The sequence below is a fragment of the Mustela lutreola genome, chromosome 5 (genome assembly GCF_030435805.1).
Source record: "Mustela lutreola isolate mMusLut2 chromosome 5, mMusLut2.pri, whole genome shotgun sequence".
Taxonomy (NCBI): domain Eukaryota; kingdom Metazoa; phylum Chordata; class Mammalia; order Carnivora; family Mustelidae; genus Mustela; species Mustela lutreola.
In genome coordinates this window covers 65,585,534-65,605,905 of record NC_081294.1, presented here as the reverse complement: position 1 = coordinate 65,605,905, position 20,372 = coordinate 65,585,534, and the positions used below count along the sequence as shown (strand labels likewise).

General features: G+C 47.7%; 1 protein-coding gene across 1 annotated transcript; it reads left to right on the top strand.

Annotated features, from left to right (window-relative positions):
* Positions 1 to 1,888: 1,888 nt before the first annotated feature.
* LMAN2 (lectin, mannose binding 2) lies at positions 1,889 to 19,570 on the top strand. The gene is made up of 8 exons (XM_059174422.1): positions 1,889 to 2,181; positions 2,351 to 2,469; positions 11,853 to 11,970; positions 12,747 to 12,826; positions 13,000 to 13,161; positions 13,268 to 13,382; positions 16,996 to 17,115; positions 18,882 to 19,570. The coding sequence occupies exons 1-8, from the start codon at positions 1,986 to 1,988 to the stop codon at positions 19,040 to 19,042; spliced, it is 1,071 nt and encodes a 356-aa protein (XP_059030405.1). The 5' UTR covers positions 1,889 to 1,985; the 3' UTR covers positions 19,043 to 19,570.
* The last annotated feature ends 802 nt before the right edge of the window (positions 19,571 to 20,372 follow it).

Here is a 20,372-nt window from a genome sequence, read left to right as displayed (position 1 = left end):
TGTAGACTTCCCTGGATCAGGCCTTGCTATCTCTCATCTGGTCATAATGACCTTCTAGTCTGTTTCCCCACCTGGGGAAGGTAACTCCCCTCTAGTTTCTTCTCCTCACCATAGCCAGAGAAACCCATGTTGGCCACACCCATGCTTAAAACCATCCCATTGCTTTCTGGAAAAAGGCCATGTTCCTTAGCTGGAAATAGAAGGCCCTTCAAGTTCTGGCCTCAGCTATACTCTCACCCACCTCTCCTCAGCCACTCTGACCTGATTTCATCCCTATGCTCTCTGGCATCCCTCTGGGCTTTTGCATCTCCTGTTCCCTCTGCGGAGAATGCCTTTCCTACTCATTCTTCATGGCCCAATTCCAGGTTCTAGAACAAATATTCACATTTTTACTAATTATTTATTAATCACTTCCTTTGTGCCAAGTGTGGTTTTAGATGCCGGGCATAACGGGCAAAAATCCCAGCTGTCTTAGAGGTCTAGTGGAAGATATAGATATACATTTCTGGAAGGGGACTTTTGCTGTATTATATGTCTGTACTACATAGATAAGCATATTACTTTAATAAGCTAATCAGAAGTATGTGATCCAGAAAGATGTCTCAGCACTAATCTTGAATAAGTTCACTCATTCAAAAGGGCAGATTCTTGAAATAAAATAAAGGAGCAACCAACCAATGATTCCACCCCCGACCCTGTGAGCTGTTGCAGGGGTTATTAATTCAAATAGCTGGAGGGGCCAGGCAGGTGTTATAAATTAGTGGCCTGTGGGAAGGCTAGCTCCAAAGAGGAAGGGCTTTGTAAGGCCACATGGGCGTAGTGTGGTTGGATCTCCAGATTTTCCTGAAAAGCCGGAAATTTGGATTTCTGATGTTAAGTCTGTCGATTTAGAAACACCGATGGGCGCCTGGGTGGCTCAGTGGTTTAATGCCTCTGCCTTCGGCTTGGGTCATGATCCCAGAGTCCTGGGATGGAGCCCCTCCTCAGGTTCTCTGATCCACGGGGAGCCTGCTTTCTCCTTTCTCTCTCCCTGCCTCTCTGCCTACTTGTGATCTCTGTCTGTCAGGTAAATAAATAAAATTTTTAAAAATAAATGAAATGAAATCGATATTTAAATCATTGTATTGAAACAGCATGAACAGGTAAAAAGGAGCTCTACCCCCCAGCTGTGTGCCAGCAGTTTTTGACCTCTGGTCCACAGGTGGCTTTTCTGGACCATTCATGGCCCCTTCCAGCTGCAGCGGGCGGGCACTAAAGTGATTTGGATCCGGGTGGGTAGCAACCGTCTCAGGAGTCCGGGATAGGATCCGGGTCCACTCCTCTGGCTTAAACCCTACTGGGCCACCCGAGTTGGAAATAGTAGACGCCCGCAACTGAGAATTCTACGTCTCCAAAGGCCTGGTGCTAGGAGAGAGGTGGGGCCAGAAACCTTTAAGACTGGGTAGCCAGAGCCACCCAGTGAGTACGAGGGGGCGAGGGAGCTGGAATTCAGGCTTCCTCCTTCCATTCTGAGTTCTTTCCCCCCAGGACTGGGAAATGTTACTCCAGAGATGCGATCACCGGCTGGTGGCCAAGCTCGTTCTTCCTCGGCCCAGCCCGCGCGAACCCCCCCAAACTACAAGTTCCAGCATGCCTCGCTTCGCACACGCCCCTCGTGCTGCCCCGAGTCCTACTATCCCTCTGTTCCTCATTGGCTTACAAGCCAAACGTGCTGTTCCACGATTGGTTGCGGCTCTTGTCGCTCCTAGAAACCCATTGCTGAGGCTGGCGGACAGGTTCCTTGGAGCCGCCAAGGAGATGGAACGGCATTTGGCCAGGTTGGGGGCCTGCTCGGCAAATAAAGCCGTCTTCCTTTCGGCTGCGAGGCTTTGCTTTTTTTTAACTTCCCGGTGACATTAGGGTTGAAGGGTTTCCCGCCGGAGACATGAGGTGGGACACCCGGAAGGCGGAAGTCCTAGGGCGGAAGTGGGCCAGAGGAACGGAGAATGGCGGCGGAAGACTGGATTTGGCGCTGGGGCTGGGGCCGGCGGTGCCCGGGGAGGCCTGGGCTTCCCGGCCCCGGCCCTGGCCCCACTACACCTCTACTTCTCCTCCTGTTGCTGGGGCCCGTTGTTGCGGATATAACTGACGGCAACAGTGAACACCTCAAGCGGGAGCATTCGCTTATCAAGCCCTACCAAGGTGAGGCCTGGGGCGGGAATGAGTGCAGGGTGAGGGCGAGGCTGGATAGGGTTGGTTAAAGGGGTTTCCTTTCTCCTGAACAAAGCAGCTCTGTGGGTTTTCTGCCTCTGGCAAGGCCATTGCTGGCATGGCCTCTTACGCACCTATCTACACCCCTCTCTCCCCACAGGGGTCGGTTCCAGCTCCATGCCCCTCTGGGACTTCCAAGGCAGCACTATACTCACGAGCCAGTACGTGCGTTTGACTCCGGATGAGCGAAGCAAAGAGGGCTCTATCTGGAACCACCAGGTGAGTGACTCCCAGGACGCTAGGTGTATCCTTAAGTAAGCTACTACTCCCAGTCTCCGCAACACCCCAGATCTGAGCTTGGTTGGAAGGCTTGTGATCCCCTACCCCCCACAAGGTAGCCTCATCTTGACTCTTGAAGTTACTGTGAACGACGGCTGAAGTTAACTGTGTGGGGAGCTGTGCCTGACACTTGACACCTTTCTCATCTAGTTTCTTGGAAAGCCAGGTGAATTAAGTGATGTTATCTCCGTTTTACTGACGAAGCTAAGACTCCGTTGAAAGTGCCTGACTCAAAGTCACATAGCTAGTAAGCAGTGGAGCTCATAGCTGTCTGAATTCAACTCTTAATAGTGGGATAAGTGGAACAGATGGAATCCTTATTGGGTATTTTGTGTGTGTTAGCCACTGACCTTAATTAAATAACCTTATTGCATTTAATTCTCAAACAGGCTGTTTCAGAGTAGTTGGTTGTCACGGCTTTATGCAGAGCTAACACAGACATTGAATGGTATAATCAGTATTTAAAGTCTGATCTGTCTGATATCGAAGCCCAGCAATTCACTTGCAACACATACCCCCCTTGCTCCCCCTGTACAATGGAGGAATCCCTTAGAAATACTTGCGGACTTAGTCCACTTCCCCGGTGCTTTACTGAGGGTCTTGTCATCACTGATAATAGAGGAGCTGGACTTGTGGGCACTTTTGATTTTTGTGACCTTCAGTCTAGAGGTTAGGGAACCTCTGGTGTCACTGGCATGTCATATGTGACCAGTGGCCAAAATAAGTTGCTATGCAGACTCCACACTGAGGAAGTCTAGGTCAGGAAAGGAGCGAAAGGGGAATAATTTGGGGCTTGGTCACCGCTTGGGCTGGAAGCTGTTCTTACCTCAGCGTGCCTGATTCCACTTCTTCCCATAGGCCTAAGCTGTTGGCCATTGTCCTAGTTTTCTTCATCACCCTGTTCTTTGGTCCATTCTGAATGGCTTCCCCATTTAGTTCTAGGAGCCCACACTGTCCTTGTCCATCTGCCTGTCCCTTCTGCTCCTCCTCTCCTTTCTGCTAGGGGCATTTGGGTTACTTTCTTCAGCTTTCACTCTGATCCTCATAGCCTGGGGTCTTCTGTGAAGGTCATAAACAGACATTATGTCTACACAGTCTGGCTCCTGGTGCTTGGCATCTCCATTTATACTGGTAATTTTATACAGCCTCTCTGGCTGCCTTCTTGCCTCCGGACCTTTGCACTTGTTCCCTGTGTCTGGGACACTGCCTCCTGGTTCTTGATGCCTGCCTGCTTCTTTCTCGTTTGGTATGGCTCAGCTTGAGTGCCACCCACTCAGTATTTCATTAACTACTCTGTCTCCCCCGCGTCACATCCTGTCATTATTCTGTCTTAGGGTTTTCAGATAATTTTTAAAAATTATAATGTGTTACATTGTTTATGGGAGTGAGTTCAGTATGTCATTAATTTTTATTTTTGTAAGTAAGGTACAAATAGTGCTGGAACTTTTTGAAATTGGTTCAGCTACAAGTAACTTACTTATGGTTGTAGGTAACTGTTGGTTGGTATTGTCAGTGGCTTGGTGATGACACAGGGCTGAGAGAGTTCTGCACTTAACTTCATCAAATTTTCAGTCTGGAATATAATTCTCTTCCTTCCCCCATGTCTCCATTCACTTCTAGGGACTTTCCTATTTAGCCTCACAGATATTCTTGAAAGAGTTGGAGTGGTTCCTGTAATTCTTGAAAGAAATTACTTGGAATGCTTAGAACTTTCTGCCTGTTGTTTCCCAAGAACTTTCCTTTACTGGAGAGGTGTTTTCTGGATGTTTTTTTGTCTCCCTCATCTGGGAAGGGACCTGAATTAGTCAAATACTCATAAGCACCTGCTGTGGTCCCAAGAAGAGAAAACATAGCTTCTGCTGGTTTGGGGTGGAGTGGTCCAGACCAGGGAGTGGCACCAAGGTGACTGGAACTCCCAAGAGTCCGATGACTGGAGCACAGGACAGAGGGAAGCCCAAGGGGCTGATTGGGCCCATCCTGGGGAGCCTTGTGTGGGCTAAAGAGTAGTATTTAAGCTTTTGTGGCTGATGTACTGTCAGAAAGTATATATCCTCTTACGCTTTTTAGAAGTTGATATCCAGAACTGCTTTTCTTACATTTATGTAGTTTCCAGTATATTTTATTTTATTATTTTTTTTAAATATTTTGTTTATTTGACAGCTAGAGAGAGAGCACAAGTAAGCAAAGTGGCAGGGAGAGGGGGAGAGAGAGAAGCAGGCTCTCTGCTGAGAGCCTGATGCAGGGCTCGATCCCAGGACCCTGGAATCATGACCCGAGCTGAAGGCAGCCGCTTAACCAACTGAGCCACCCGGGTGCCCCAGTTTCCAGTATATTTTAAATATTGCCATTTTATTTATTTCTTTTTAAAGATTTTATGTACCTACATATGTACTGAGGGAGAGAGCATGATCCCTGGTTGGGGGGTAGGGAGAGAATCTTCAGCAGACTCTGAGTGGAATGAACGGAGTGGGTGTGAGATCATGGAAATCATGACCTGAGCTGAGACCCAAAATCAAGAGTGGGATGCTCAATTGACTGAGCACCCAGGTGCCCCTAAATATTGCCATTTTAAAATGAAACTGTTCAGTACCCTTAATTGTATTCAGTGGAATCTAAATATTTCCATTTGATATTCACTGTATGTTTTAAATGCTGTGAATCAGCCCAAATTATACATCAGGTTTTTTCTTTATTGAATTTGTATTTTCATTTCATCCCACATAGAATTTTGTTCTGTGCAGTGTATTTAATGCTTGAAAATCTCTTACTGATTAGCGTGTCTCATTCCTTTCCAACTAAAATAAGTGTAATAATGTAAACCTTTTAACTTTGGTGGGACCTTAAAACTAAGTTTTAGTATTTGGGTACTAAAACTAAGTTTTAGTATTTAATACACATTTGGTCAAAATAAATGCATCACACAATTTTTGGATAATTATTGTAGAAGTAGAAATTTGTTGAAGTGTGTCTCTGTCTGGATGGTTGTTATTGTCAGAGTAAGATTGGCCTCAGCACCATTTCTGCTTTTTGTTTTTGTAGATGTGAGTGCTGGGAATCTGTTCACTTAAATAGTAGATGAGGATGGAGGGAGTTTTGTTATAGCAGAGTTACTTGACATTTTCAACTTCCTTAGGTTTACAAACCCCAAATCATATAGTGATTTTCATCAAATGTTTCATGATATATCAGCTGACTCTTTGATTAGCTCTGCCTCCCACTTGTGAGCAAAGGCATGGAAATCACCTGTAGCCAGGTGATTCTGATTTAGTTGGCCCCAGGGAGGGCCAGGGCGTTCAGATTACTGAGCGCCCCAGCCGGCTCAGCTTTGCGGTGAGGATGGAAAAGCATGGCCATGTCACTCTCTGTGTCCAAAAGCAGCTTCTAAATCAGTTCCAGCTGGTACCTTACCTGAACCTGCTTAAAATCCTTCAGAGGCTATATAGTGTCTCTATGTTGGTGTCCCCCCCACCGATTTGCAGTCTTCAGTTTGCTGTATGCAGAGACTGGTCATGTAGGATTCAGTTTCTAGGTTTCAACTTCTGTGTGTGCCCTTTCCGGAAATTCCTCTCCCTATAAACCATACCAGGGGCAGGAGAGTAGGTGTTCCTTTCCCATCTCCCTGCAGTTGCCCTTCTGCTTGGAGTCACCCCTTATACCCCCTTGGGGTCTTATTTCAATACATTGTTCTCAGATGCAGAAAACTCCTGGGCACCAAAGAGACCATTTGAAATCTGGTTTCTGGGCTGACTTTTGTAGAGGTGAGATATGTTTAACTTTTTTTTTCAAACATAAAAGCTTTTCTAGTTTCTAAAAAATTAAGTCATCATTAATATCTAGTTTGAGTTTATTGAGATTTGGTCATTTGAGTTTATTGAGATTGATCAAAGAACACAATCTATTATTTCCGTCCTTGGAAGTCTGTTGAGTCTTGCAAAGGGTCAGGTTTTTGGAAAATTTTTTGTGTGTGTTTGCAAAGAATGTAGATTCTCAGCTATTTGAGTACATTGTGCCTTTTAGGTCCTTGTTCACGTTTGCTGATTGGGTTCAAGTATTTGTATTCTTCCTGACATTTTTGCTTGTTTTTATCAATTACTGAGAGAGGTGTGTAAATTGCTTTGTGGATTTGTTTTTATTTTTGTAATTCTGTCAGTTTCTGCTTGATAGATTTTGAGGCCAGAATTTTCCTGGTAAATGAAATTTTTTGTTCATTAAGAAATCCTTTTGTCGGGGCATTTGGGTGGCTCAGTGGGTTAAGCTTCTGCTTTCAGCTCAGGTCATGATGTCAGGGTCCTGGGATCGAGCCCCACATCGGGCTCTCTGCTCGGCGGGGAGCCTGCTTCCTCCACTCTTTGTGCCTGCCTCTCCACCTACTTGTGATCTCTCTGTCAAATAAATGAATAAAATCTTAAAAAAAAAAAAAAAAAAAGAAAGCAATCCTTTTTTCATTAAAAAGTCCCCTTGTAAACTTTGTTATTGGTATAGCTGTACAAGCTTGCTTTCGGTTAGCATTTGCATGCTGTATCTTTTTCTGTCCTTTTCCATTTCCATTTCTTTGTTTTAGAGTTGTGTCTTGTAAAAGGCATGTAATTAGGCATTTGGGGGATTATTGGTTTATTTTTATTGTAAAATACACATAACAAAATTTGTCATTTTAACCTTTTTTTTTTAACTTTTAAATCCTTTAATTTTTGAAAACCTTGTCTTTAGTAGGATTCTCATTGGCATTTAAATAGGGTTGAAAAATGTAATGGCTCTCTGCAAAAATTATTTGGTTATTGTATTTATGTATCTGCACACATGGAAAAGAAAATTCCACAAATATTTTTTATTATGGTAAATGTACATAACATAAAATTTACCACCTTAACCCTCTCCCTCTGCCTACCACTCCCCCTGCTTGTGTTTCTCTCTCTCTCTCTCTCTGTATGTCAAATAAAATCCTTAAAAATTATTTATTTGAGAGAGAAAGAGAGCACAAGCAGGGGGAAAAGGGAGAAACAGACTCCCCACCAAGCAGGGAATCCAACGTGGGGCTCGATCCCAGGACCCTGAGACCATAACCTGACCTGAAGGCAGAGGCTTAACCCACTGAGCCACCCTGTAGGATTGTGTTCCCTGCTTTTTTTAAAAAAAATCATTTAAATTTTATTTTTTTTACAGTTTATTCATTTATTTAAGTAATCTCTACACCCAGTGTGGGCCTTGAAATAATGATCTGGAGATCAAGTATAGCAGGCTCCAGCTATGGAGCCAGCCAGATGCCCTGCCAACACTTGTTATTTTCTGGTGTTTTTTTTTTTTTTATTTGTTTGTTTTTTGTTTTTTGATGATAGCCATCCATCCTAATGGGTGTGAGGCAATATCTTGTGGTTTTGGTCTGCATTTCTCTAATAACTAGTGACACTGAGCATTTTTCTTGTGTATAATGGCCATTTGTTTATTTTCTTCCTTGGAGAAATGTGTAGTCAAGTCCTTTGCTTATTTTGAAAAAAAAATTGTTTTTTTTTTTTTTTTTTTTTAATTGTTGAACTTTGAGAGCTCTCTGTATATTCTGGAGACACTGCTCCTTTTTTACATACATGATTTCGAAATACTTTCTCCCATTTTGTGGTTTGTCTTTTTACTCTCTCAATGTTTTTGATGTGCAAGAACTTAATTTTGATGAAATTCACTTTATTTTTTTGTTTTTGGTGTCTTATTCAAGAAATTTGTTAAATCCAATGTTGTGACCCTGTGTTTTCTTCTAAGAGATTTATAGTTTTAGCTCTTAAGTTTGTTTTTGATCCTTTATTTATTATTTAAAATTAAACTTATTTTGAGAATTCACATAGAGGCTTTTTGTTTTAAAGCTTTTATTTATTGGAGAGAAAGGGAGAGCACATGAGCAGGGGGCAGTGGGAGAGGGAGAAGCAGACTCCCCTCTGAGCAGGGATTGTGATGTGGGACTCCATTCCAGGATCCTGGGATCCTCACCTGAGCCAAAGGCAGACGCTCAACCGCCTGAGCCACCAAGGTGCCCCAATTCACATACAGTTGTAAAAAATAATAGAGATCTTATGTAGCCTTATCAGCATGTAGCCATCTACATTTAGGTTAATTACCGATTTTTTAAAATATTTATTTATCTAGAGAAAGGAGGAAGGGCAGAGGGAGAGGGAGAGAGACTCTTAGGCAGACCCCACACTGAGCACACTGCCTGACACGGGGCTGTATCTCATCACCCTGAGACCACAATCCAAGAGTTGGATGCCCAACTGAATGAGCCACCCAGGCGCTTGGATTTTGGTTTTGTTCACCTTCCTATTATTTATTTTCTATTTGTACTACTCATTCTCTGTTCATTTTTCTCACCAGTTGTGTCGGGTTGCTTAAGTTTTGTTCCATTTTTAGTCTTCTGCTAGGTTGAAAGTTCTTTGCCTGCGGGGCACCTGGGTGGCTCAGTGGATTAAGCCTGTTTTTGGCTCAGGTCATGATCTCTGGTTCTGGATAATTTTCCTTCTTTCTGATGAATGAAAGACAGTTTTAATGTTTCTGTTTATCTAAAAATGTCTTAATTTCACCTTCATTCTTGCAGGATAACATTTGCTCTGTCATTTTCTTTTAACTCCCAAATGTTTCAAACTATTGTTTTCTTGCTCCCAGTGTTTCTGTTGAGAATCCCAGTATCAGACTAATTGTTCCTTTGAAGATAATCTTGTGTGCCCCCTTCTTGCTTTTTAAGACTTCTTTTTCTCCCTCCCTCCCACCCTCTCTCCCTTTTTGATGTTCCTAGGTATGGTTTTATTTTTATTTGTCTCCTTTGGTTTGTAAGATTTTAGATTTGTGGTGTAATGTCTTTGAATCAGTTTTAGTTAGTACGTGGACATCTCTTTAAATACTCCTTTGAGGCACCTGGGTGGCTCAGTGATTTAAGCCTCTGCCTTCAGCTCGGGTCCTGGGATTGAGCCCTGCATCAGGCTCTCTGCTCAGCAGGAAGCCTGCTTCCCCTCACCCCCCGCCTGCCTCTCTGCCTACTTGTGATTTCTGTCAAATAAATAAATAAAATCTTAAAAAAAAAAATTCCTTGACCTGTTGTTTCACTTTTATCTTGAAACTCCAGTTATACATATCATTCTTTCTCTGTCTCTTATTGACAATTTTGTATCTACCACTCGTTCTCTGTGCTCCCTCCTGGATATTTTTATCTACCTGACTGGCCTTGAGATCACTGGTTCTCTCTGTTTTTAATCTGTTGTTGAACCTGTCTGTTACATTATTATTTTCAGTTATTCTTTTAGTTCTGGAATTTTTTTGTGAGGCGATTTTTTAAAAATTTATTTCCCAAAGTTCTCAATTTTGTCTTTTATCTCCTTGAAGTAGTGAGCTAGTTATTTGAAAGTCCAGTATATGGAGTTCCCATTAGCCTGTCTCTCCCTCCCTCCCTTTTGGTTTTGGTTGATGACTTGTCTTTTGTGTTTCTGATTATTTATTGTATGCTGGATATTATATTTTGTAAGATTGTTTGTTGAACAATTTCAGGTGTGGGTGAGTCACTTTAGTCTACTTTCAGGGATGAGAGGGCTCAAGCTGGGCTCCTGCCCCTGGCAGGGTTTTCCTCGCTCTCATTTTTGGGTTGTTTTCTTTGTGGTCTCAGCCCAAGGCAAGGGTGGTTCACCAGGCCTTTCACTCCCTCAGTAGGACTTGGCATCAGTCTTTGTCCATCTTTTCCTGAGAGTTGGTCTCCTCGGCTCTCAGCTGTCCCCTCTAGAATCTGCAGATTTCCACAGAGCCAGTGAACTCCCAAGAACTGGGAAGGCCGAGATTTCACACTGCTTGCCAGCTGTTGGTTAGGTGTCTGGCATCTGTGTTCCTGGGCTGAAACTGGGATTCTTCATCTTGGTTTTTGGTTCCCAGAATCAGAACAGTAAGTCTGATGAATCAGTGAATGCCCCAGCCAGATCATCTAAGAGGGGATATAAAGTTTTCTGTTTTTGAGTTTTAAAAATTATATTAATGATATAAAATTCAAATACAGAAAGTAAACATGTCTTGTAGTTCTCCTCTCAAAGTCACGTATCATTAATGTTGGCCCATGTTCCTTTCATTTTTATTTTCTCTCTGTTTACAAATTTGAACTTTGTCAACTTACTTTTCTCCTCTTAATATCTTTAGTATCTTCAAGTATAAAGGCGTACGGATGTGCTGTGGTCTGTTAAAAAGCTGCAACAACCAGACTGCCCCCAAGAAAATGGGAGCATCTACAGTCCCATTGGTTGTTTGAGAGCATGTGTTTCTTTTCGTCCTCCTCTACACCGGTATTACTGATCTCTTTAATAGTTGCCAATCTGATAAGTCAACAACATCTTGTTTTAGTTTGCTTTTCTAATGGGCCTTTGTTTAAACACTTGCTCGCGTCCCCATCTGTAGACTTCCCCCATGTGGATTCTTGTCAAAGTATGTGTGTCAACACCTTAGTTTTCACCAGCAACTTCCTGGTGGGTGAGGCTAGGCTGTTCCCCTTATTGTGGACAGTGCCCAGCTCTGAAGCTGGTGTTCCTGAATACCAGGGAATATCTGTCTTTTCTCACATCACAACAGCCCAGAGACCCCAGAGCATGAACTTTCCAGCCCACCAGCCCGGGCACTGTCCTCACACTGAAGCTAGACTGGGTCTGCAAGAGGCAGGAAGGGTGCTGGCCAAGAGGTTGGGGTTTGGAGTCATCCATACCTGGATTTGAGTGTCTCAGTTTGGAAACATGGTTAGAAAGGAAGACAGTAAGGTGGGAGACCAGAAAAGAGTTGCTGCACTTTGTGTTAAAGGCCTGAAGGTCATGGGAGGTATAGAAGACACAGCAACAGTTTGAGTCTGACAGATCTGGGTGATCGTAACCTGCTGTGGACAAGTTATTTTGTCTTTGAATGGGTTTTCTGTTTTGTAAAACATGTGGCTCAAATAGGGGTAGTAATCCTTCTACAAGATTTTGGGTCAGGAGTAGTGGGGATGGAGAGGAAATGGCTGGGTTGGCTGGTGTTGAAGAAAGTGAATCATAGAGTGAGAACCTGTGGCCAGGCTGAAGAGAAGACTAGGGCCAGGATGGACAGCCCTGGGACACTGGGTGGCCCCTTCCTCCCCACCTGGGAGGCCCAGCAGCCCCCTCCCTTCCTGTGGAGAATGTCGGGGGGGGGGGGTCGGGTGTCTGTTGGTCAATGTCACTGGTGGCTCTGCTGCCTGGCCCTGTTCCAAGGAGTGACAGTCTCAGTGAAGGAGACGGGCTTGGCTGGGTCACCTCTAGCTGGCAGGATAGCCGGCGAGTTCTGAGCGGCTCTCTCTGCTTTCCCTGCAGCCCTGCTTCCTCAAGGACTGGGAGATGCATGTCCACTTTAAAGTCCATGGTGCTGGGAAGAAGAATCTCCATGGAGATGGCATTGCCTTGTGGTACACCCGGGACCGCCTTGTGCCAGGTAGGGACGCACTTATCTAGGTGAGGGCATTCTGTACCCTCCGGTTAGGGTCCTACTGCTCCTCTTTGAGTCTGCTCTGGGAAGTGTCCCTTTAAGAAGAGGGCTAGCTGGATCCTAGCAGCTACACCCCATTGTGGCCTGGTGTTGTACACCAGCTAAGAAAGGATTTTACCATTCGACTTTTTTTTTTTTCCAATTTATTTATTTACTTTAGAGTGTGCGCTAGAGCATGTGAATGAGCATGTGTGAAACGGGGAGGGGCAGAGGGAGAGCGAGAGGGAGCCGAGCTGAGCACAGAATCTGATGCAAGGCTCAATCCCAGGACCCTGAGATCATGACCTGGGCCGACTCCAAGAGTTGGATCCTTAACTGACTGAGCCACCCAGGCATCCCATCATTCTACCATTTTTAAAATAGCAAAAACAAGACTATGTGGCTGAGACCATATATGTCTTAAAAGTCTAAAATGTTTTCTCTCTGGCCCTTGACATAAAGTTGCTGACCCCTGGGTTAGAAGATGGGTCCTTGCCCTCTTGTCACCTGACAGAGGTGACAAGGCCAGGTGCTGTTCCCTCAACAGTTTTGGTTTCAGATTTTGAGTCTTCTCTGCTGCACCCCTGACACCTCACCTTCCTTAGAGATCCTTCCCTTCCCTGGGTGAATGACCTCAGATTAACCTTTCTTTCCCACACCTGCACTGGTATTACTTTGTCCTTCAGGTACCAGGGGACAACTCCAATATCTCCCATTATGAGAGCATCTCCTTCTAATTCCAGGGCCTGTGTTTGGGAGCAAAGACAACTTCCATGGCTTAGCCATCTTCTTGGACACATATCCCAACGATGAGACCACAGAGGTATATCTCTGCCTTCTGCCTCTGACAGGACAGGAAGGGCCGGGCAGTTGGCTGGAGGGTTGGGGACCAGGACATCTCCCTGGTCTTGGCACAGTGGGACCTCCAGGGATTGGGGCCCCCACTGCCTCCCACAGGTTGGGCTGGCCATGGAGTAACTGGTGTCTTGGTCTCAGCGTGTGTTCCCGTACATCTCGGTGATGGTGAACAATGGCTCCCTGTCCTACGACCATAGCAAAGATGGCCGCTGGACCGAGCTGGCGGGCTGCACGGCCGACTTCCGGAACCGCGATCATGATACCTTCCTCGCTGTGCGCTACTCCCGGGGCCGTCTGACGGTGAGCAGGCAGGCCAGGGCCAGCTCTGTCTGTAGGGGCTCAGGGAGGTGGCTGGGCTTGAGCACACTCAAGTTGGGTGTGTACTTAACTTGCTGGCTGGCTGCAGGTGATGACTGACCTAGAGGACAAGAATGAGTGGAAAAACTGCATCGATATCACGGGAGTGCGCCTGCCCACAGGCTACTACTTCGGAGCCTCAGCTGGCACGGGAGACCTATCTGGTGAGTGTGTGGGCTGAGCAAGGCATTAAGCTTCAGTCTTGCCTTTCGCTGGTCTGTCAGAGGTTTGCGATGCAGTTGATCACTTTCCTTCTTGAACTCCCTTCATTTGGGTCTGCATGTATCTGCATTTCTTCCTTCACTTTCCAGCATCTGGGAATGTTGGCACACCTGAGGCTTACTGCATGAGCACTCCCTCAGCTATCTTCCATGCTCTTGAGCAGCTAGAGGGCTTTGAATCCAGATGCTGCAGAGTCCCATCTTTCCATCACCAGCTCAGACCTTTCCAGACCTATGTAACCACCTGCCTGCCCAACATCTCTACGTGGATTCCCAACAGGCATTTTAGCCTTCACATGCCCACAGCTGAAGCCCACATCTTGCCACTGAGGCATAAATGACCCCTCTGTTACTCTAGTTGTTCAGCCCAAAAAACCTTGGTGTCATTCCAGTCTCATTTTTTTCCCCTCTTACATGCCACTTCTCATTCTTTGGCGAGTCCTGCTGGCCTTGTCTTCTCAGTGCAGCGGACCACTTCTCTCCCCTCTGTTACTACTTGGCAGGTCCGGGCCATTGTCTTCACTCACTTGGGTGACTGCATGAGCCACCCATGTGGTCCTCTTCTTCCACACTAGCCCCCGACAGTCTCTCCCAGCTCAGCAGCCAGAACGATTCCATAAAAGCTCGAGTGAGATCTCACCACTGCTCGTGTCTCCTGCAGAGTCAAGGCCACTGACTGTCCTAGTAGTGGTCTGCTGGGCCTTGTGTGCCAGTGCCTCTCCTCCCCCCCCATCACCTGTGACTCATGGCTCCCTGCTCCCTGACATCACCCACGGCTTTTCCTCAGACATGCCAGCGCCCTACGCCAGGCCTTTGTTCCTGTGCCTTACCCTCCTCTCTTTCAGGTCCTACTCAGATGTCACTTCCTGAGTGGGACCTTCCCTGATTCCCGTTATTTGTTTTTTTACTTTTAAAGATTTTATTTATTTATTTGACATAGAGATCACAAGTAGGCAGGCAGACAGGCAGAGAGCGGCGGGCGGCGGGGGACTGGCGGGAAGCAGGCTCCCTGCTGAACAGGGAGCCCGATGCGGGACTCGATCCCAGGACCCTGAGATCATGACCTGAACCGAAGGTAGAGGCTTAACCCACTGAGCCAGCCAGGCACCCTTTATTTACATTTTTAAAGTAAGCTTTACACCCAGTGTGGGGTCTGACCTCACAACCCCAAGATCCAGAGTCTACATGCTCTACCAGCTGAGCCAGCCACGCACCCCTGCTTCCCTTATTTAAAATGGCACATGAATACAGTCTTCTCTGCACTCCTTACTGCCTTTCTTGGATTTATTTTTCTTCATAGTATTTAACTATCTTGGAATCTACCATATAATTTGGATTTGATGTGTCCCTTTCACCAAACTGTATGTTTCATAAAGTCAAGGCTCTTGTTTGGCCTACAGTGTGCTCTGTAAGCACTGGGCTGCTGTCAGCCTGTGCAGGCTTTGCTGGGCCACTGGGTCTGGGTGACACTTGATAGTGACCTTTGGCTATGGTACTCAGAAGGCATTAGGGCCCTCAGAGGGCACCAGGCCCAGGCCCAGTTGCTCCTGACCGAAAGTGGGAAGCAGTGTACAGAATCAGACAGAGGGCTTATTCATCCTCAGGATAGACCTTTCCAGGGCCTGTAATCTAGCCACTATCTGGGAACCTCCCCTTCACAGAAATGCCTGGGTCCACTTGGTCCCCAGAGAGTCATTGCTTTGGGGTATTAAAAGTGTTTGGTATGAATATTTTAATTATATACCCCAGAGTGGGGAGAATTGTCTAGTAAGTCCCTTTGCCCCTGTTTCCCAGCTTCAGGGAATCATTAGTTGCTGGTGGACAACGTGGCAGTCAGTTATCAGCTGGCTGTCAGTCTGGTTTCATCTAGGATTCCACCACAGTCTTCCCCCTCAGTCTTCCCCCTCTGGAATTTCACCTGATCGTATTTCAGCCTATGTCAGGAGAAGGTTCTGGGAGCAAAGCCAGATCTGTGGCAGTGGATGCTCTCTGAGGCCGTTTGGCAAGGCCCTAGTGGAGACTGCTAGAGATAGCTGTCTACACAGTAGTGCCTGGCCATTCATCGGAGGTGTGTGAGTGCGAGCCTCTGCAGCAGGCCGCTCACGAGTGTCACATGATGGCATGGCCACTTTTCCCTTTTTTTTTTTAAGATTTTATTTATTTATTTGAGAATGAGAGAGAGCGAGTATGAGAGAAGTCAGCAGGAGAAGCAGACTCCTTGCTGAGCAGGGAGCCCGATGTGGGACTTGATTCTGGGGCTTCAGGATCATGACCTGAGCTAAAGGCAGTTGCTTACCAAGTGAGCCACCCAGGTGCCCCGCTTTTCTCTTTATACACCTGATACCGTGGGGAGTTTGAGAGTGAAGGGATCTCCCCACGTTCACAGACCTAGGAAGGGCAGAACTCAGATGGGAATTGCTGTCAGACCTGAGAGTCAGGACTTGTCCCTGGGCCCCTGGGGCTATGCACACTGGACTGGAAGGTACCACAGGGCTCTGCCTGACCCAGCTGCCAGCTCCCTGTTCCTTAGTCTTTCCCTTTTCCAGTCTCCAGAGTTCTTGGCATGAGGCTTTGCCTCACGTTCAGCTCATTAGCCGCATTGATACTAGATTTAAGGGACCAGCACCCTTGTCTCGGGTTGGAACCTCCCCATCTCAGAATGGGGTGATCCCTTAGTGTCAAGCAGAGGTTCTCTCTCTCTCTCTCTTTTTTTAAAGATTTTATTTATTTGACAGACAGAGATCATAGGTAGGCGGAAAGGCAGGCAGAGAGAGAGGAAGGGAAGCAGGCTCCCCGCTGAGCAGAGAGCCCGATCTGGGACTTGATCCCAGGACCCTGAGATCATGACCTGAGCCGAAGGCAGAGGCTTAACCTACTGAGCCACCCAGGCACCCCAGAGGTTCTCTTCTGCCCACACTGTTAGACCTGACCTTTTCTCACGTCTCCTCGGGGACAGTCACTGCCCAGGAATTGGGGCCTAGCCCTCAGGTAGCTGAGTGGTTTGTCTGCATCTTGTTCTTGGGTCTCTGACAGGAGTGCCTGGCAGCTGCTCGCTGTCCCTCGGGAGGATCAGGCTTCTCAAACAGCCATAGAATAACATGCAGGTTTTCTTCTGGTACATACTATCTGCTGGGCACCCTTGTCTCTAAGAAGAATTTCTTGTGCTTTGTATGTACTATCTCATTTTCTTACCATGATAACCAGGCAAGGTGGAGAGTAGCCTCCAGATTTACAAACAAGGAACCTGACTCAGGATTTAGACCCAGCTGATTCTCAGTGTAAAACCCATGCTTTTTTGTGTGTGTCTGTTCTGCCTCCTCCCAGATTTCTTAATGTTTTAGAGGTATTACAGCCTCTGGAATACTGCCTGCTGGGGATGGCTGGAGGTCGCTGGAAAGAAAACAGGCACCTCAGGAGGCAGGAGCAGGGTTTGCCCCAGGGGACCTAGCCACTTTCCCTGATTGGAGAAGCAGCCCGGAGCTGGGGAGGGGCATGGGCCATGTGCCCTAAGGCAGGCTCTGTACCCCTTATAATAAGCTAACTCTGGGTCTTGCAGACAATCATGACATCATCTCCATGAAGCTGTTCCAGCTGATGGTAGAACACACTCCTGATGAAGAGAACATCGACTGGACCAAGATTGAGCCCAGCGTTAATTTCCTCAAGTCACCCAAAGGTAGATGCTTGAGGCTCACCCCAGCTTGGGCAGCCTTATGCAGGGTGGGGGTGGGGCCGGCTGGGCTGAGTGCCTGTGGTCTATTTCCTCTCACCTGGTTGGGTTGTGGCCTGGGGTCTTAGAGTAGCAATCAGTGCTAATGAACAGATGTGAGAACACCTGGCCTCTGCTTCTGCCAGTGCTTGGTGCTGGGTTGATGGGCATTAAAGACAGAGGGGCCAGATTGTTGGTGTTGGTGGTGTGCAGGGCATTCTGATACAATATGTGTGTGGCCTCAGTGAATGGCCTGGGCGGGAGATCCTGCCCCGAACTGGGGGAACTGATCCTCCAGCTTTCCTCAGCTAGAAACAAGTAAAGCCAAAATTTGACCTTAAGTTTTTGCCAAGCCACAAAGGTCCAGACTCTTCCCCTGGCACTAATTAGCCACCAGCTTGTCTTCACAGAGCAAGGGTTCTGGTTGAAGAGAAACTCCTGTGTGTGTGTGGACATACACCCCAAGAACCTTGAGGTTGTGCCTGTGGGTTGGGGTTGGGACCCCGAGGAGCCTCTCAGGCTAGCCCAAGGTCTTCATGTAGAGTGGGAGCCAGAGTGGAACCCAGCATTTTACGTGACGTCACTGTTTTAAGATTCAAATTACTTTTAAACATCTCGGGCTAAACAGACCCTGCCATACGCCACTGTTTTTGCAACCTTTGGTTGAAGAGTTTTTGGCTGCTGAGGGCTTTTGGAGACCTGATCTGCTCTGACCTACCCAGCAGCCCTAGGAGGTTGGCCACGTAGGGATTAACTAGTTTGCAGACTTGTTGCTCTTTTCATTCCTTTAGCAGATGGTTCCAGAAATTCCACTCGGTGCCTAGCTGTGGGCTGTCCTGGGGCTTAGTCTAGTGACTGAGGCAAGAGGAGGAGAGAGGCTGGTGTTAAGACCGTGTCAGCAGGCCCTGCCCTGTTCAGGTTGTGTGGGAGGGGAGGATGTAAGTTGGCTTCTGGCTAGCATTCAGGCCTGGCTGGGAGGAGGCCCCAAGTAACCCCCACAGTAAGGAGTGGAGGGTTGTGGCTGCGGAGGGAGGCCAAGTGGCAGGAACAGGGCCCAGGCTGCAAAGGGCAGAAGGGCCTGAGTCCAGACCCGAGTCCCTTCCCCAGAGACTGATGAACTTGACAGATTGTTCCTGCCGTCAGCCTCCAATAAAAGGGAGATCAAGAGTTCCCCGTCCCAGTGTGGTTGGAATTCCAGGAGGTACCTAATGTGGCAGGGCTTCATTCCCGGCAGCATTGTCGATGGTGTTAGTGGGCAGAGAAGTAGTGTGGCTGGAGCAGAAGGACGGGGCGGGGGGCTTGGGAGACCCCCAAGGAGCCGTAGAAAGCATCCAGGTGTGAGTCAGGGCAGCCTTTGGCCAGAGCTATGTTGTTCCAGAGGGGTGCCTTGGGCCACTGCACGGGGCTGGGGTGGGGTTTTGTGAACACAGATCTTGGGCCTACCCTGTGCAGACTCAGGCTCTCCTGGGGAGGTCAGGAACCCCAGCTTTCACTAGCTTCTTGCAGCAGAAGGCTCCTGGGGCCTTGATCCTTGGGAAGCTAGGTCCTAGTGGGATTCTGCCTCTATCCATCCCCCTGTCCCACACTGGTAGGGCTGTGAGCAGGCCACAGCTTCCCCTGTGGGGCTGGCTGTGGCCTGTCCCTCGGCTCCGTCCCTTCTGACTCCCCCATCTCCTGGGAGCCTGCCTGCCACCTCCACTTTGCCACTGCAGCTCCTCTCTCTTCTCCCCCAGATAATGTGGATGACCCGACCGGCAACTTCCGCAGCGGACCGCTGACGGGGTGGCGGGTGTTCCTGCTGCTGCTCTGTGCGCTCCTTGGGATCATCGTGTGCGCCGTGGTTGGGGCCGTAGTGTTTCAGAAGCGGCAGGAGCGGAACAAGCGTTTCTACTGAGTGGCTGGTGCTCTGCTCCGGGGAAGGGCCTAATTTTGGGCCCCAGCACTAATGTGAACTTTTTTTTTTTACTGGGATTGTAAAAGAAAAATAAGACAACCTTATTTCTTAACTGTTTCAAAGAAATGATTAAAAGTATTTTCGTACATTTTGCTTCTTGCCCAGCAAGGACAGGCTGCAGGGCTAGGGAATAGGGTTTGGCACCCCCACAGCTGGGGACAGAGGTCCTCGCCCCTCGCCAGTATCTCAGGAGCAGGAAGGAAGCTGTGTCTGGGGCTGGGCCCTGGCAGGCTCTTGAACACTGGAGGGCCCCTCAACCACATTAGGGTGGGAGCCTGAAGACGTGAGCAGTGATTTTGTTCTCTGCAGGGTGTGTCGGTGGAAGAGGAGACTGACTGGGGAACCTGGGCCTTCCCAGTTGCCCTCTGAGCTGCTTCCTAAGGCAGACCCTTGAGTGAGGCTGGAGGAGCAATCTGGTAGGGCTCAGAGGGTGACCATTTGCTAAATAAAGTGAAACAACCAACTTCAGCTGTGTAACTGTCCTAAGGGGCATGCTTCTCTTTTTCTTCAAGTAACTTCCAAGTGGCCAGTGCTTTATGGCTCTCACCCTCCACCCCTCGGCCCTGCCACACAGCCCCAGGAGGCCAGTGCCATGCTCCCATTCCCAGGTGGGGAAGCACAGCTCCAGGAGGTCAGGCGAAACTTGCCAAGTGTCATAGCAAGTGAGTGGATGCGGCCCTGTGCTGTCTCCCATGCGCCCTGAGCCTCTGGGTGAAAGGCTCCAGCCAGGGTAGAATGTGGGGTACCACATGGAGGCTGTGACCTAAGCGCAAGTGAACTCGAGGGAACTCTGGCTAAGGGGGCTTCAGGAAGATCTGGAAGGGATTCATGGGCTCAGGAGGACAGGCTAGGGTCATTATTCCCTTTGGGGTGTTCCGAGGGAGAAAGATGGCAGAGGGAGTAGAAGAAAGCCAGAAGCTGGAGGGAAAGCACCCTTATCTGGCAGCTCTCATGGATCGGTCTGTCCTGGCCATGGCCTGCCTCTGCTCTCCAGACTGCTCTTGGATGCTGCTGACTCTGCCACAGAACAGTGTGTTCTCATCCATTCTAGAACCATCTTCAGCATCTCCCTACGTCACATTCGAGTCTCCATCTTAAAAGCGAGAGCAACCCTGTCTTCCAGTTGGAACCAGGCTTTTTGTAATTGATATTCTTGATTAGATTCTTGCAGGTGGATAGAAGTAGATGAAGTGAGGAGGAAGAACTTCCTTTTCCTGTCAATCTTTCACTCTCCTGAGCTCTTTGTTGAGCAGCTATTCACGTTCTCTTC